Source organism: Cyphellophora europaea (assembly GCF_000365145.1).
Source record: "Cyphellophora europaea CBS 101466 unplaced genomic scaffold supercont1.10, whole genome shotgun sequence".
Classification (NCBI taxonomy): Eukaryota; Fungi; Ascomycota; class Eurotiomycetes; order Chaetothyriales; family Cyphellophoraceae; genus Cyphellophora; species Cyphellophora europaea.
The window spans coordinates 551,259-564,817 of NW_008481798.1; the positions used below are offsets into that span (position 1 = coordinate 551,259).

The following is a 13,559-nucleotide window of genomic DNA, read 5'->3' on the forward strand; positions in this document are numbered from 1 at the left end:
ACCGTAGCAACAGACTGCGACCTGCGACCTGCGACCTGCAAACTGTAGCAAGCACTTGTTCCATCTCAACTGCCATATTCTTCTCCGTGCACTGCATCCATCAAGCCTGCTCAGTGTGTCGTTTGTCATTCATTGATCTCGTATCTTTGATCTTCTGGGCGCGGCGTGCCCGGCATGCCACCTAAAAAGAAGTTGAAGGGTAGCGCAGCCCCACCCCGAGCACCCCGGCGTCCCCGAGCCTCCCAGGCGATTCGCCCGCACTTCAACACCCATACCACGACCAATGGCAGCCAGTTCACTGTCCACTATTACCTCCCGGCGGACCCCGCAGTGCCCATTGTACGAGCGGACCCGGAGCGCACGTACAATATTGTCGGAGACGGCGAGACGAGCAGGACAACCATCTTCGTTACCCTTCGTGTCCCTCCCGACAAATATCGGCATCTCCATCGCAGTTGGTCGAGGCCCATTGAGACCGCACTCCCTCTCACACCGGCGACCTCATTCCTGACTCTTACCTACCGCAAACCAACTGCAGCTAGAGAGCCCCCACAGATCAACGACGCAGCTAAGGGAACGACCAACGCAGACCTCGACGATTCGGCCATCGACGTAGGGACACCAGTCGCAGGCTTCCTTGACTCCCCTGGACGATCTGCGGAACCCGGTACAGGTGTGGTGGTACCACCCGAACCGGGAGGTCATTTCCAGCCAAGCGTTGGTACTTCTTCTATCGAGTCACCTGCAGCTTCTGCACAACAGCGCAACGCTGTTTCTGATTCACTTCGGCCCCTTACTCTTCGTGATCAGTCCGGTGTTACTGCAAAGTCTCCATTTGGACGAAGCACGCCGACCGCCGCGATTAATCCTCTACAGGCTCGTGCTGCTGAAGCGCGTAAGCACAGCGCCGTTGACTCGTCAGAAGGCTCTGGCCATAGCTCAACATCACCGGTCGGCCTGAGGCCATCGGGGCGCGTTGGTCAGTGGAGTGGTCTCCAGTTTCAGCAGCAGACTCAGCCGCTCGGCAGAAAGGTACCAACAAATCCAGTACTTTTCGAACGTCAGTCGGCCCTTGTAGCGAAACCCGCTCATTCGCCTTTGATACAGGCTCAAGGCTTAACTAATGTCGACGCGGACCACCAGGTGACTACTTTAGATCTGCTGGATTCTTTGCCCTCTCGAACTAGTCATCACGACACAGGAACTCATATTGCTAGTGGCAGTGAAGAAGCCGACGTAGGCAAAACCAACGTTCCAGACGGACGTGCTGGTGAAGCAAACCAGAGAGGTTGTCCTTTATTAGCTTCTGAGCATCCGCCACGCCCACGACCCCTGTCAGCATTCACGCCAGTGTCCGGACTCCCACGAAGACTTGTCGTCAAGCTGAAGCTTCCCATTGGTTACACATTAAACGAGAATATGGCACCAACACGAGATCCGAGCGATGTGTCGGGCGTTATCAAGGACATTGTTGACGACTTGTACGATGTGCAAAGCAAAACTCACGGTTTTATCCCCGAAACCCAGAACCTCCTGATTGACAAGATCGGAGACATGGCTGAGAAGCTCGCGACACTTAAGGATCTCACAGACCCTCAGATAAATCCCAACAATCCCATTCACGATGTCCGAATCGCGCCGGAAATCGTCGACTACGTGGATGATGGACGAAACCCGGATATCTTCACACGTGAATTTGTTGAGAACGTCCAGAGAGGCAATTCGGTCATCAATGGAAAGAAGCAGGCGTTCCGAGACTTCAGCGTCATATTCGCGAAGGCGTTGAAGCAGGGTATTGGTGGCGTTGACAAGCATGTCGACCAGATCATGGAAAACGCCGGGCTGGAGCAGGAGTTAGATGAGGCCATGAAAAAGGACAAATCCAAGGGGACGGAGAACGGTGCAGAGTGAGTTGAAGTGCAGGACTGTCGCCACGTCAGCAAAGGACCTCCGCCATGCAAGTGGTCTTCATTGCACCCAGTACGTGGCTTCCTCCGGACGCATGTGTGATTGGGGCGATGGACATGTGGCAGCCTCTGGAGAGCGCGGACAGCACCAAGACAGAAGTGATTTCTTTGGTGGCGGTACAGGTTCCGCTCGTGGTTCTGGCTACAAGCTTTGCCAGCAGACGAGATGTGACGAATTGTAGCACAGGATGGCTAGCTGCTACGAGAAGACCAACACAACGCTTGAGTGGTTGTAAGCCCGTACCTTGATCGGCTACGTCTTTTCCTTTGCCAGTGACTTCGCCGCCGCACCTACAGCAAAGCATTACCAGTCTGTGGCAGGAGCGAGGCTGGGCAGGCAGTGGTGCAGCAGGTACCCATGATGTAGCCGAAGAAGTTCCGAAGGCAACCCCACCCCCACCTTGCTGCCACCTCACTGAGAGCTTCGATATCGCTGTGAAAGAAGCAATCAAGCGCGACCCAAGAGCTATCTATCTGTTGCCTCCAGCCTCTTCCACTTCTCATATATTCAAGGCAACTGTATCGGGGCCAGGACACCAGTAGCACTACCATAATCACTTCAAGCCACCTGCAAGCCGTCAATATCTCCGCCCCCAACAAAATGGCATCGCCAATTACATGTCATGTTCTGAATACACTCTCTGGCACGCCAGCAGCCAATCTCAAAGCCACGTTGTCACTTCTGGCACCCACGAAGCCGGCTGAGTCACAGGGTGGCGCTCCTCAGCCTGCTCTCAGCTTCCATGCCCACACAAATGAGGACGGTCGTGTGAAAGAATGGCAGGCTTCGGCAGGTCACACCGTCCAATCGGTGCTCGAGCCTTTCTCGCCCGGCGATAGGGTCCCTTTCAGCATCAAGTTCGACATCGGGCCCTGGTACGAAGAGCAAGGCATTGAGAGCTTCTGGCCCGAAATCGAGGTCAAATTCTACATTAAGAAAGGCGAGCGCCACTACCACGTACCCGTACTGGTCGGTCCCTGGACCTACACAACATATCGCGGTTCATAAGGATATACAGAGGTCGCTAACAGTACGGCACCTTCATGAATGCTCGGGGTGCGGACGGACAGAACCCAGTGTTTCATAGCCATCAACGCCAGACGCCGCGCTCAAGAAACGCCATTTTATTCCCAATCCCCAGTCGTGCTTTGCCGTCGCTTGCCGTCCTCGTCCTCATCCTCGTCGATCGTACCATATCAGGCTAACAGCCGAGCTCGGCCTACAGTGGCAATCTATCTGCTTCAGATGACCAGGAGCCACAAGTCACTGGTTGCTGCTGGTGACTTGTGCCGTCAATATGTCCGTCTCACAGGCTGTATCTCGGTCTCCCATTCTCAGCTTGGTGTCTCATTAGTCTCGGGTACTATGAGAATCAACCGCGCTCGACGCGACTTCTTGTCAGTAAGGCCGATAGGAGTAGCCTGGGCTACGCCTGCCAACGATGACTATCTCGTTAATGTCATCGTCGTCTTCGGTAGCGGCAGCCCGATCATCGGCATCTCGGCGGCTATTGCCATCGCGGCGGCGATTCATCCTCATGGACTGCTCTCGCTCATACTCGCGAGACTGTCGACGGAGGTCCGCAACCTGTTCCTACGGACGTTACGCCAGGCCTAGCTGAGGTCCGGGTGTCATAACTTACCTTCGTCAATGGAGCGCCGTTGATGAGATAGCCCTCTCGACCCTTGTCGATGTCAGTGACTATACAATGATAGCTGTCTCGAAGCCCACTTGGTATGTGTAAGGTCTGACACTTGTGGATGGACCAAGAAAGTAATGCAATTGGCCAAGGACGATGTGTCTGGACAGACCGTATCCAGGAAGCCAATATTGCTGCACGCCGGAGCCCATTGTTTGTTGGCTGAGGAAAGTCTTTGCTGTTGGTACAATGTAATCGGACCTGAGCGAAGACCACAGTATTCAAGTCCGAGTTCAACTGCTAAGCCATGACATAGGGGGGTGAACGCCTCCGGGTGGGACATAACGTCGATTATTATGAGCAAGACTGCCCCCAGCAAGTATACGATTGCACAGACCTAGCGTCAACTGCAAGCCGACGTTGAAACCGGCGCCATCGCGCAGGACTCGGGCCGGACTACCCTGATCCTGTTGCGAATCAAGGAGCCGCGCTGCATTCGTTGCCTCGTTGTCAGTGGCCAGGCGGGCACGGCCGGTCTGCCTTAGCCAATCGTCTGCACCAGATTCAAAGTGAGGCAAATAGGCGTAAATGCCCCCTTCATGCGACCCGCTACCCTGACAGGCCACCTGGGTGCTTTCGAGTGCAATTTCAGTCGGGCGCGACACTGCCCCTGGCTATTCTGCATGTCTGAGCCTGCCATTGCTGATTGTGCTGCAAGTACGTCGGATATTGTGCCTCGAGTGTCATACGTGGCCGGAGGCAGTTGCTCCCCTCCCGACTCCATTCATGCTGTTCGCCAGTCAGTTACCCAATCTCTCTGTCGACAGCATGCATTGCAGCTGGACGATAGCCGTGACCTCCACCGTTGAGAGGTTTCGATCAATAGAGTTGTTGAATGAACACCGGTTCGAGCTCTCCGGCAGCGCGCCCAGGCTGCAGCGCCCGTGCTTGCGGAGTAGGGTATCGATAGCGGAGCAAGAGCTGCTCACCGCCAATCTCCCACGCAGCGAAACGACACGAGTCTCGCATTCAACGTTGGCGTTGTTGTGAAGGACCTTCTCAAGCCGTCCTAGCCAGTTCCCGGCATTACTACCTTGAGAGGCTCCCAGCAGCAAGTCTACCGCGTGGGTCAGACTACACTATCTCGATCGGCTGCGCGATATCGATAGTAAGCCTGCCTCATCTTGGAGACTTCGTCAGGTGATATCTGGCATGACGCCACAAGCTGCTCATGTCCCTGCCGAGTCAATGCCAATACCACGACTGGGTGCCTTTCGGTGTTCAACTGGTGGTTCAGGGTGTCGAGATCAACGCGGGGAAGATCGTCGGCTAACTGCACAGAATTCGATATTCACCGATTTCGAGACTGGTTTTAACCCACCCTGAAGCCTTCAGGCTCAAGATTCAGTGCATGACTCGCATGGTCTGCCCTGTTACCAGCACCAATGGCAAGACACAAGGCTCCCATGCTCGGGCCCTGATTCGGGCTACCAATTGGTGAGGCGCTTAGTAGCTTGGAAAAGCGCCGAAACGGCTGCCCCTTGCGCCCACAGCCTTGCACGCTTGCGTTGGGTTGCTGCTTGCGTGATCGCCATACATGCCCAACATCTATGCTTTACTTATGCGCCGCGACAATCTCATTCCCTATAAAGACAAGCCCGCGTCGGGTCTTGAACTCTTGCTTCGGACGATCATCTCATCTAGACCCTGCGACTACATGGTTGACCCTCCGACTTTGCCGATCCCATTCGCCCTACCATTGCCTCGGTACGGATACCTGATTCCCTTGTAGGCACGTCTTGGCCGATCCAGTGTCTGTCAAAGCCTCACGTCCTCTTCGCCTTCGGCAGTCTGTTTTCCCGGTGTGGTTCCTATTTGGGGCGCTTTAGTCTCTCTTAGTCAAGATCGTCGGTGGCGAATTGCTACCTTACTCCTGCCCGAGCATAACGGCTCACTGTGTACTTTCCAGTGCATGCATTACAGGGATCGACACTCCTTGGTCGTCTTTGGCCAGAGACTCACACATTGCGCGACGACGAGGTGGCAAGCTTGCCTCACGACGACACTATTTTGCCTCATCGTCACTTCACCCACACTTGGATCTTATCGCTTACGACCTGTCCCAAGCGCAATACACCGACCCTCCTCTTGGCACAGGCTGCACGTGCTCTAGTTTGGGTACCAGCGTCGTGGTTACAACTTAGCAATTAGTAGATGGAGACCGTGGACGACAAGTCCACCACGCTTGCGGCCAAGCATGTGGTCTAGTGTGCCTACCCGCTGCGCGTGTTCTAGAGAAGTCCTCCATAAGCGCTGACGGATTGACTTGCACCTTGCGGCCGCCACTGCCGCACGTTTTGATACTGCCTTGGCCATGCGACTGGAGTCGTCAAGACGTCGGAAGTTGCGACCGGGCTCAACTGTTTCCGCTTACTCCAGGCTAGAGCCCGACGACCCCCCACGATGTCTATGTCAACCCGGCCAATCTGGTCCCAAAAGTAGCTCCACGTCCCAAGCTTTCGCTTAAGTGGTGGTACTTGACAAGTAAAGCCTCACTTCTCGCCTGCCCTCTCCACAAAGGCAGCCAGCGCTGGAGCCCAAACCCACCAATAGTTCAGCAAACAATGCTCTTCACACGGAACAGCCACGGAAGTCCATCGCTAGTGACCGAGATATCTTACCGATGGTACTAAATTCTTGCCGAGTACCAAGTACGGCAGCGTGCATCTGAAACCAAGGGAACGCTTCAGTGTTCAATGAAGCCGTGGTATACAGCCTTTGGTCGTTGGTGTCACGCTCCACCGCGGTTCCCTGGCTCTCGGCAGAGCCGCGAGTTGTACTGTGGCGTACTTGACCCACTTCCTTACCTCCAGAAGCCTCAGAAGCCTTTACTTTCGCACCGTGACAAGACTCGAGGCGGACTCGTCGTCATCCGGAAGGCCCCGTCGCGTACCTGGGTGCCCGACTTGTCGTTGGCGGTCGGAGCTTGAGACCCCATCTCCCTGCGAAGTCATGTGGCAGCCTGACCCTTGTGATAACTACCGTCCGCCACAGACGGCATTGTGCAGCACTGGCGCGGTAACGGACTTCTCATTGCCAATGCTTCGCTGGGGGACAGGTAGGGTTCGCCACTCACACTCAAGCCCGGCGGGTTCCCTAGTTACCCGGTCAGTGTCCAGCTACGACAGTCATCCCTAATGGCCAGTTATACGGCGGCTAGTTTATGCTGTGATCGGCGGCTGAGGTCGTATCAATGCCATTCCAGGCACATCTTCGGTGCTACAAGTCTCGACACCTCTGACCCTGATCCGGCTGTTGACACATTCAGTGACGATTAGCGGTTCTAGAGAGAGATCTTCAAACATGTGGCTCGGCGAAGTGGGCAACGATGGGCACAAATCATGCTACGTGGATGCTTCACACGCCCACTGATCTCTTGAATAACGGCGTCTGACTGTGTGGTTCGTCCTCGGGGGCTCCATCAGGGTATACGTTACCCATACCTCGATCCATTTCTTGCCCTCCTCGATAGTGGCCCGAACATACTTCTAAACGGACCCCTGAACGCCTTGTGGTCTGCCATCGCCTCACTTCCATCCCACTCTTGCTGCTTGCCAACAGCTCTGGGCAGTACAAGAGCTGATCGTTATCATCGGCCCTCTACGAGTCAGTGATTGGGCAGACTGGAGCATTTCGCCACCTGCCGATCCCACCTCACACCAGCACGCAGACTACTTCCGGAGTTTCAACCTCTAGCAACTGCTTTGAAGCGTTAACTTCATATGCTATGTCCTGATCCATAAGCTCAAACACCCAGCTTCATCCCTTCTTAGCTTCATTCGAAAGAGAAGCACTCGAACACGCCACCAATACGAGAGCATTCACATCAGCTACCGTCCTAGCCATCTCCCACCTGATCAGTCATCTGTTCTCTATCGACAGCTATTGCCGCCAAACCACAATCCGTCACTATGCCTCAAAACCGCAGACCTTTGCCACCCCACTTCACAGCCGACAGCCGCTCAGATTCTCCGAGCCAGCGGGCCATACGCGTCTACAGTCGTCCATGCTCCTTTGCGGGCTACACCGATAACGTTGAATACCCCAACAGCACCGGAAACAACAGTCCTCTGGCCTATACCATCCGCCGACGACCCACCGACAAAGAGGACAGACGCTGGCAGGAGAGTCGTTCCGCAAGTCCAAGCATACAAGCTGTTCACCAACGCCACGAGTCAGAAAAAGCTCGTCATTCCCGACCCCAGCAACGACCCGCCCTCGCAGTATTGACACGACCACCGCCATCCAACTCGGCCGCAAGCGCGCCCATCTCGGTAGCGGGCCCAACATCCGCCGGCTCAACAGGTGGCGCATCGAGGTCGGGCTCTACATCATCGAGATGTAGCAGCCTCGCATCAGACTACCTCTACGGTCACGACTTCGTCTACGGCGCGGAACCCGTGCGGCCACTGCCGCATCGGAGCGTGACGATTGATCCCACCGCGGTGACCGTTAAGGGCCTATCTGGGAACCGGCATGGGAGGAGAGTCCGCTTTGATGCGCATTACGTTTAGGCTTGCACTTGCCCAAGCTAGAGAGAGAGAGAGAGAGAGATTGACAAAGACTTCACAGGTCTTGAATTTGTGTTGGCGTGGCACAGTCAGGGGAGTTAGGTCACTTTCATTGTTTTCATTGTAGGGCGTTTCATGGTTCAGGGCGTCCAGACTATCGCCGTCGATTGGGCCTTGGCCTTACCGTCATTTCTCCTGGGTGATTGTGTGAGATGATGGATCTGTAGCATGATAAGCAAGTGTGCCGGCTCGCAAGCACCGGGTTGAGCACTTCATGGCCCAACAAGGGTCTCGGTGAGATTGACGACAGAGAGTGGGATTCCATGGTTGTACACACTTTTATACTGTACCTTCACCTACTGTGCAGCTATGCAGCTAGCTGTGTATACCACATTCACGATAATAATGATATTCCACATGATATAATAATCTCTTGCAATGATACCTCAACGGAAAAGTCAAAGTCAGGGTCAGCCATCGAAAAGTGTTCTGTCTTTCTAACCCCCCCTTCGGAAACAACTGGAGCCAGCCAGCCAGACAGCCAGCGAGCCAGCGCACGAGCTGTTGGAGTGTCCGTCCAGGTACAGTACGGAGTACACAAACACTCAACTCATCCGGCGGAGCCGCACCCGGTCAGTCAGCAAGTGTACGTGGCGGCTCGCTTTCTAGCCATCAGCAAGAAATTGTGAGAAACGGGAAGGGCCGCGAAAACACCTGGACGTCGATTAGGCAGTCGTGTGGGCAGCCATGCGTCCTTCGGCGTGTTGATCCTTTTTTGGGCAGCAGCAGCAGGCGGGAGCGGCCCGGACAATGTGTGGAGCGTAGGTCTCTTTGCGGCGGAAATGGAATGCTGGTGTGGGATATAGATAGGTTTGAAACCGAAGAATAATGCGGGTTTGACTCTTGCTATGCTATCGAAACGTGATTCTAGAGTGCGTGCCAATGAGTTGGGTAGGAGCAGGTAAGGAAAGGGGGAGAAGGCAACGGAACGCAGGCAAAAGGAACCGCCATGTGCAATACTCGGGTTGAAGGAGGAGAAGAGAATAAGGAAATGGGGTTCCGAAGCAAGGCACACTACGTGGGAAGCAGGTATCTGAGATGCCATTTGCATAGAGGTCTTATCTGCCATGTCCTTGTCGCTGCCAGCCTTCCAGCCAGCCCTGATTTCAACTTCTTAGTTTCCATCCAGTGTACAAGTACAGTACGTACGATGCCGTTGTCCTTGTCGACGACAGTGGGTGTGTGCTCGTGCTCTCCTCGCTAGTCAAGGAAGGCAGAGCCGACAGATCATTTTGAGCCTCCCGTATTCCATCAATGCTTTATTGGTTCAGGTTTGCGAAAAGAGTGAGGGTCGAACATGGGTGTGCAACATCCCAGGCACTGCCTTGCGTATGTGGGTTGACCCTTGAGAAGGTCGAAGCCGCAACGCCTTGCCCGTGAATGTTCATAACATGTCCAAAGAATGAAAAAAATCAACGCCGAGAAAGTCATCTTGTCTCCGTACAACACCTCATGTCAGGTCGTTCATGCTTTGCCGATTCCCGTTCCTATCGTTCGTGCCCAAGTGAGCGTCGCGCGTGTCATTATTGATTCCAACACGCATTCCGATGGCTGATCCTTTCGTGTCCTTTCCTGAGCGCCATCATTGACAGTAGTTGTCCGTGGTGTACAATACATTAAGCGAATGTAATCCGTTCCAGGTTCCTAATTCGTGTTATCGATTAGTACGGGCCCTGATATAGTCCCCACCATCACTGCATGGAGAAGAAGCTGTCGTCAGCCATCATTTCGGTGCCGTCATAGAAGTTGTCCGTCAGGAAGGCGTCGAAGTCGTTGGGCTGCTCAAGCTTGCGTGCCGCATTAATGTTCAGAGCATCGCTGGCGGTGGTGACTGGCATCTCGACAAAATCAAAAGAGACTAATTCGGCTGGAGGTGGGCTTGAGCTAGTGTGCGACAAGGCCGGCAGCGAGTGGGCTTGACTTTGCTGAGAGCGGCCGGTCTGCATACCGTGGCCAAGAGTTATGTTTGTGGCTTGATTGGGCATCAGCGCGCGTTCGTCTAGACGAGGCAAGCTAGGGGCCTGAGATTGGGTCATCTGAGGGTAGTCACCGAGGTCTGTAGGAGCAGGCGAATAGTGAGCAGGGCTAGCCTTGTTGCCAGTGCTCCACTGAGGGCTCGTGGGAGGCGTGAAGCCAAACATCTCGGGAGGGAAGGAGGCAGTGTCGGTGTTGAGACTCATCGATGCACCATTGGGCATGCCAAACAGAGCAACATCGCTGAAAGGAGAATCATCGCGGACACTCAGGGCATCCATGGTGTCTGTAGGAGGAGACTCCCAGCTAGATGGCGAGCCCGATGACGATGAAGTGGCATAATGAGCCAACTCGTGAGCGTGACGGCTGCGACTGGCCTTGTCGAGACGATCATCCATCTCCGGGCGATGCTTGCGAGGCCTGCCACGTTTGATGGGCTTCTTGACGATACCTTCGAAGGCACCAATACACATGCCTCGCTGGCGGTGTCGGGTGAGAGCATCATGCCTGGCGAAGGAGTTGCCGCAGAGACAAGGGTATGGCTTGGTGCCGGTATGGATCTTGGCATGTCTCTTCAGGTCGTGACCTCGAACGAAGCACTTGTTGCAGTGGTCGCATTTGAACTGACGATCACCAAGATGAGTCTGGACGTGGGACTTGATGTTCTCCTTGCGGCCGAAACGCTTATTGCAGTTTTCGTATTTGCAAACCCACTTGTTGTCTGAAGCCTCTGGGCCGTCAATGAATTGGGCGATATCGTCAATGGAGATATTGGTTTCTTCAATGGAAGCATGGATACCGGGCTCGAGATTGAGATCAGAAATGGACATGCGGCGAGGTGACAGAGCGGGGCGTGATGGAGACTGAGAGCCAGACTTCGGCTGCGATGAAATAAGAATTGGAGCGGGACGAGACTTGAGGTCGGCTGCAGGGCTTGATGTATCCTCACCACCGGTCTCATCGAAGAAAGGTAGAGCTTCATTCTTCGAGGGCTCATTTTGAGGACTTGGGCTGGAAGCGCCGGTGTGTCTGGGAACGGGCATGTCGGCAACCTCGAAAGACCGATCTTTGGCCGGGGTTGGAAGCATTGACTGAGGCCGTTGGCGAATGGGATTAGGTTGTAGCTTCGACTCGTCGTGCTCAACAATGCCTTGAAGGGAGCGCCCGCGCTGCATCGATACAGGGTGAGGAGAGAAGATGGGTGGAGTGGCTTGCTGATGCCTCAAGTTCTGCATCTGTTGCTGATGGTGGACATGCTGTGTCCCCGGAGGTGTTAGAGGATATTGCGCTGCAGTAGTTAGCCATGTACCAGACTTTGGTAGAAGGTTGCCAGCATACCATTCTGGATCTGCTCCGAAGGAGTATGCGGTCTCACCGACTGAATTCGCAGTTCTGGTTGAGACATTCTCCGATCGAAGATCATGTTGGGATCTTGATCAGAGTGTACGTTCTGAAAGTAGTGCTGGGCGTTCTCATCGACACGAGGAACATTGGGGAACTGGTTCTGTATTGGGCTGACAGCCGGGCTCATGTCGTATGGGAAATAGGGTGAATTAGAGTACTGCATGGCCTGTTTCGACATGGCAGTGTTGATTGACATATGGTCGTATGGTGTAGAGGGTTGAGAGTTTGGGTAGATTGCACATTGGGGAGGGTTTGGTAGGTCCGTGGTGATATGCTGCTGGCCCGGTCGGGCGGCGCGAAGCTGTTGCGCTTCTCGCAAAATTTGCTGTCCGTGGTATTGGTTAGTGATACTTACCATGTTGCCTGGTTGACGCCGAATTGGGCTTCGTTGGTGCTGTTGGTGCTGGTCAAATGAAAGACCGCGTCGGTGCACGCCCTGTCGTTGTGTTGGAGGCAAGTTGGTAACCTTCATGGCTTCGAAAGCAACCACCGGTGTCGAGTTTTGCCTGCGGTGGAATTGCTTCGTTGGTTGGCTCTGAAGAGACGAAGGTTGGTTGGACATCATCTTAGGCGAGACGAGTTCGAAAAGTCGTTGTCGAAGGGTTGTCGAAAGTTGGGAATTTCCTTCTTGTTCGAGACTGAGGGCTGGGGTCAGTGACTGTCAACACAGAGTGAATGGGCGAGCCAGCATACCTCACGCAGCACTATGGCTGCTGACCGGGCAGCGGTCTTGTTACTTGTGGACTACCAGTCGCAGGTGGGTGTGCAAACCACCGTTGAACGGAATAAGAATGGCCCTCTCAGGGCAAGAGGAGGTATTCGGTCTTGTGTACTGAGAGGCTTCTTGGGCTTGTAGAGGTTCTTCTTTTTCTCTGTTTGTAGTTGGTTTGCAATTTGCAATAGCTTGGGAGAGTGGAGGTGTAGAGGAGGAGAGGAGTAGCGTAGACTGCGGTCGGTCTGGATCAAGGTCGTTTTCGAGTCCCAGAAGGTGCGTCAGCGGAGCTGGGCTTGTTGTCGCGGTAGTCGCTACGACAACCGGCGAAACTATTCCCAATCGGGCTCATGGGCTTGGGCGGATGACGGAAGACTCGTTTTGCCGCCGCCGCCGCCAAGTCGGAGTTTGCCCCCACCCACACCACATTTTGTCCCGAGCACTTTGGCGGATTTACGATCTTTCTCTTTCTTCAATCCGCTCATCTGTGTTTTGCAATTGAGGAAGACAGTCTTGTCGAGGTTTGTGTGCTTTCGCATCGCATTGTCTTCCGTCGCTAATCCGCACAGATTGCACCATGCAGATCTTCGTCAAGACCCTCACGGGTAAGACTATCACCCTCGAGGTGGAGTCGTCCGATACCATCGACAATGTCAAGTCCAAGATCCAGGGTACGTCGCGTGTCGCCGAGGACGTGGTGACTGTCAACTGACATGTCTCAGACAAGGAGGGTATCCCTCCCGATCAGCAACGCCTGATCTTCGCCGGCAAGCAGCTCGAGGACGGCCGCACTCTCTCCGACTACAACATCCAGAAGGAGTCGACTTTGCACCTTGTGCTGCGCCTGCGTGGTGGTGGCAAGAAGCGCAAGAAGAAGGTCTACACCACCCCCAAGAAGATCAAGCACAAGAGGAAGAAGACCAAGTTGGCCGTCCTCAAGTACTACAAGGTGGACGGTGATGGCAAGATCGAGCGCCTCCGTCGTGAGTGCCCCACTGCCGAGTGCGGTGCCGGTGTCTTCATGGCCGCCATGCACAACCGCCAGTACTGCGGCAAGTGCCATCTCACCTATGTCTTCGATGAGTCAAAGTAGACGAGTCCTCAGCAGAAGAGGGAAACGATGAAGGGATGACCAGATGATGTGGCAAGGATGGGTCGATAAAGTCAAAAGCGGCCTCGATCACGACAGAGCTACACAGACAATTCAGATCATCCCTCAGTCAGCCGTAAC

General features: G+C 54.5%; 5 protein-coding genes across 5 annotated transcripts; 3 read left to right on the forward strand and 2 right to left on the reverse strand.

Moving 5' to 3' along the window:
• Positions 1 to 174: 174 nt before the first annotated feature.
• Positions 175 to 1,911, forward strand: HMPREF1541_09306 (uncharacterized protein; the record flags this gene model as incomplete). Its single annotated transcript, XM_008713980.1, has 1 exon — positions 175 to 1,911. The coding sequence occupies one exon, from the start codon at positions 175 to 177 to the stop codon at positions 1,909 to 1,911; it is 1,737 nt and encodes a 578-aa protein (XP_008712202.1).
• A 657-nt stretch (positions 1,912 to 2,568) lies between these two features.
• On the forward strand, positions 2,569 to 2,976 carry HMPREF1541_09307 (hydroxyisourate hydrolase; the record flags this gene model as incomplete). The annotated part of the gene is made up of 1 exon (XM_008713981.1): positions 2,569 to 2,976. One exon carries the CDS (start codon positions 2,569 to 2,571, stop codon positions 2,974 to 2,976), a length of 408 nt encoding a protein of 135 aa, XP_008712203.1.
• A 390-nt stretch (positions 2,977 to 3,366) lies between these two features.
• HMPREF1541_09308 (uncharacterized protein) lies at positions 3,367 to 3,819 on the reverse strand (the record flags this gene model as incomplete). The annotated part of the gene is made up of 3 exons (XM_008713982.1): positions 3,367 to 3,561; positions 3,611 to 3,652; positions 3,700 to 3,819. The coding sequence occupies 3 exons, from the start codon at positions 3,817 to 3,819 to the stop codon at positions 3,367 to 3,369; spliced, it is 357 nt and encodes a 118-aa protein (XP_008712204.1).
• A 6,110-nt stretch (positions 3,820 to 9,929) lies between these two features.
• On the reverse strand, positions 9,930 to 11,974 carry HMPREF1541_09309 (uncharacterized protein; the record flags this gene model as incomplete). Its single annotated transcript, XM_008713983.1, has 2 exons — positions 9,930 to 11,500; positions 11,551 to 11,974. The coding sequence occupies 2 exons, from the start codon at positions 11,972 to 11,974 to the stop codon at positions 9,930 to 9,932; spliced, it is 1,995 nt and encodes a 664-aa protein (XP_008712205.1).
• A 931-nt stretch (positions 11,975 to 12,905) lies between these two features.
• Positions 12,906 to 13,421, forward strand: HMPREF1541_09310 (ubiquitin-40S ribosomal protein S27a; the record flags this gene model as incomplete). Its single annotated transcript, XM_008713984.1, has 2 exons — positions 12,906 to 12,999; positions 13,051 to 13,421. The coding sequence occupies 2 exons, from the start codon at positions 12,906 to 12,908 to the stop codon at positions 13,419 to 13,421; spliced, it is 465 nt and encodes a 154-aa protein (XP_008712206.1).
• Between the last annotated feature and the right edge of the window lie 138 nt (positions 13,422 to 13,559).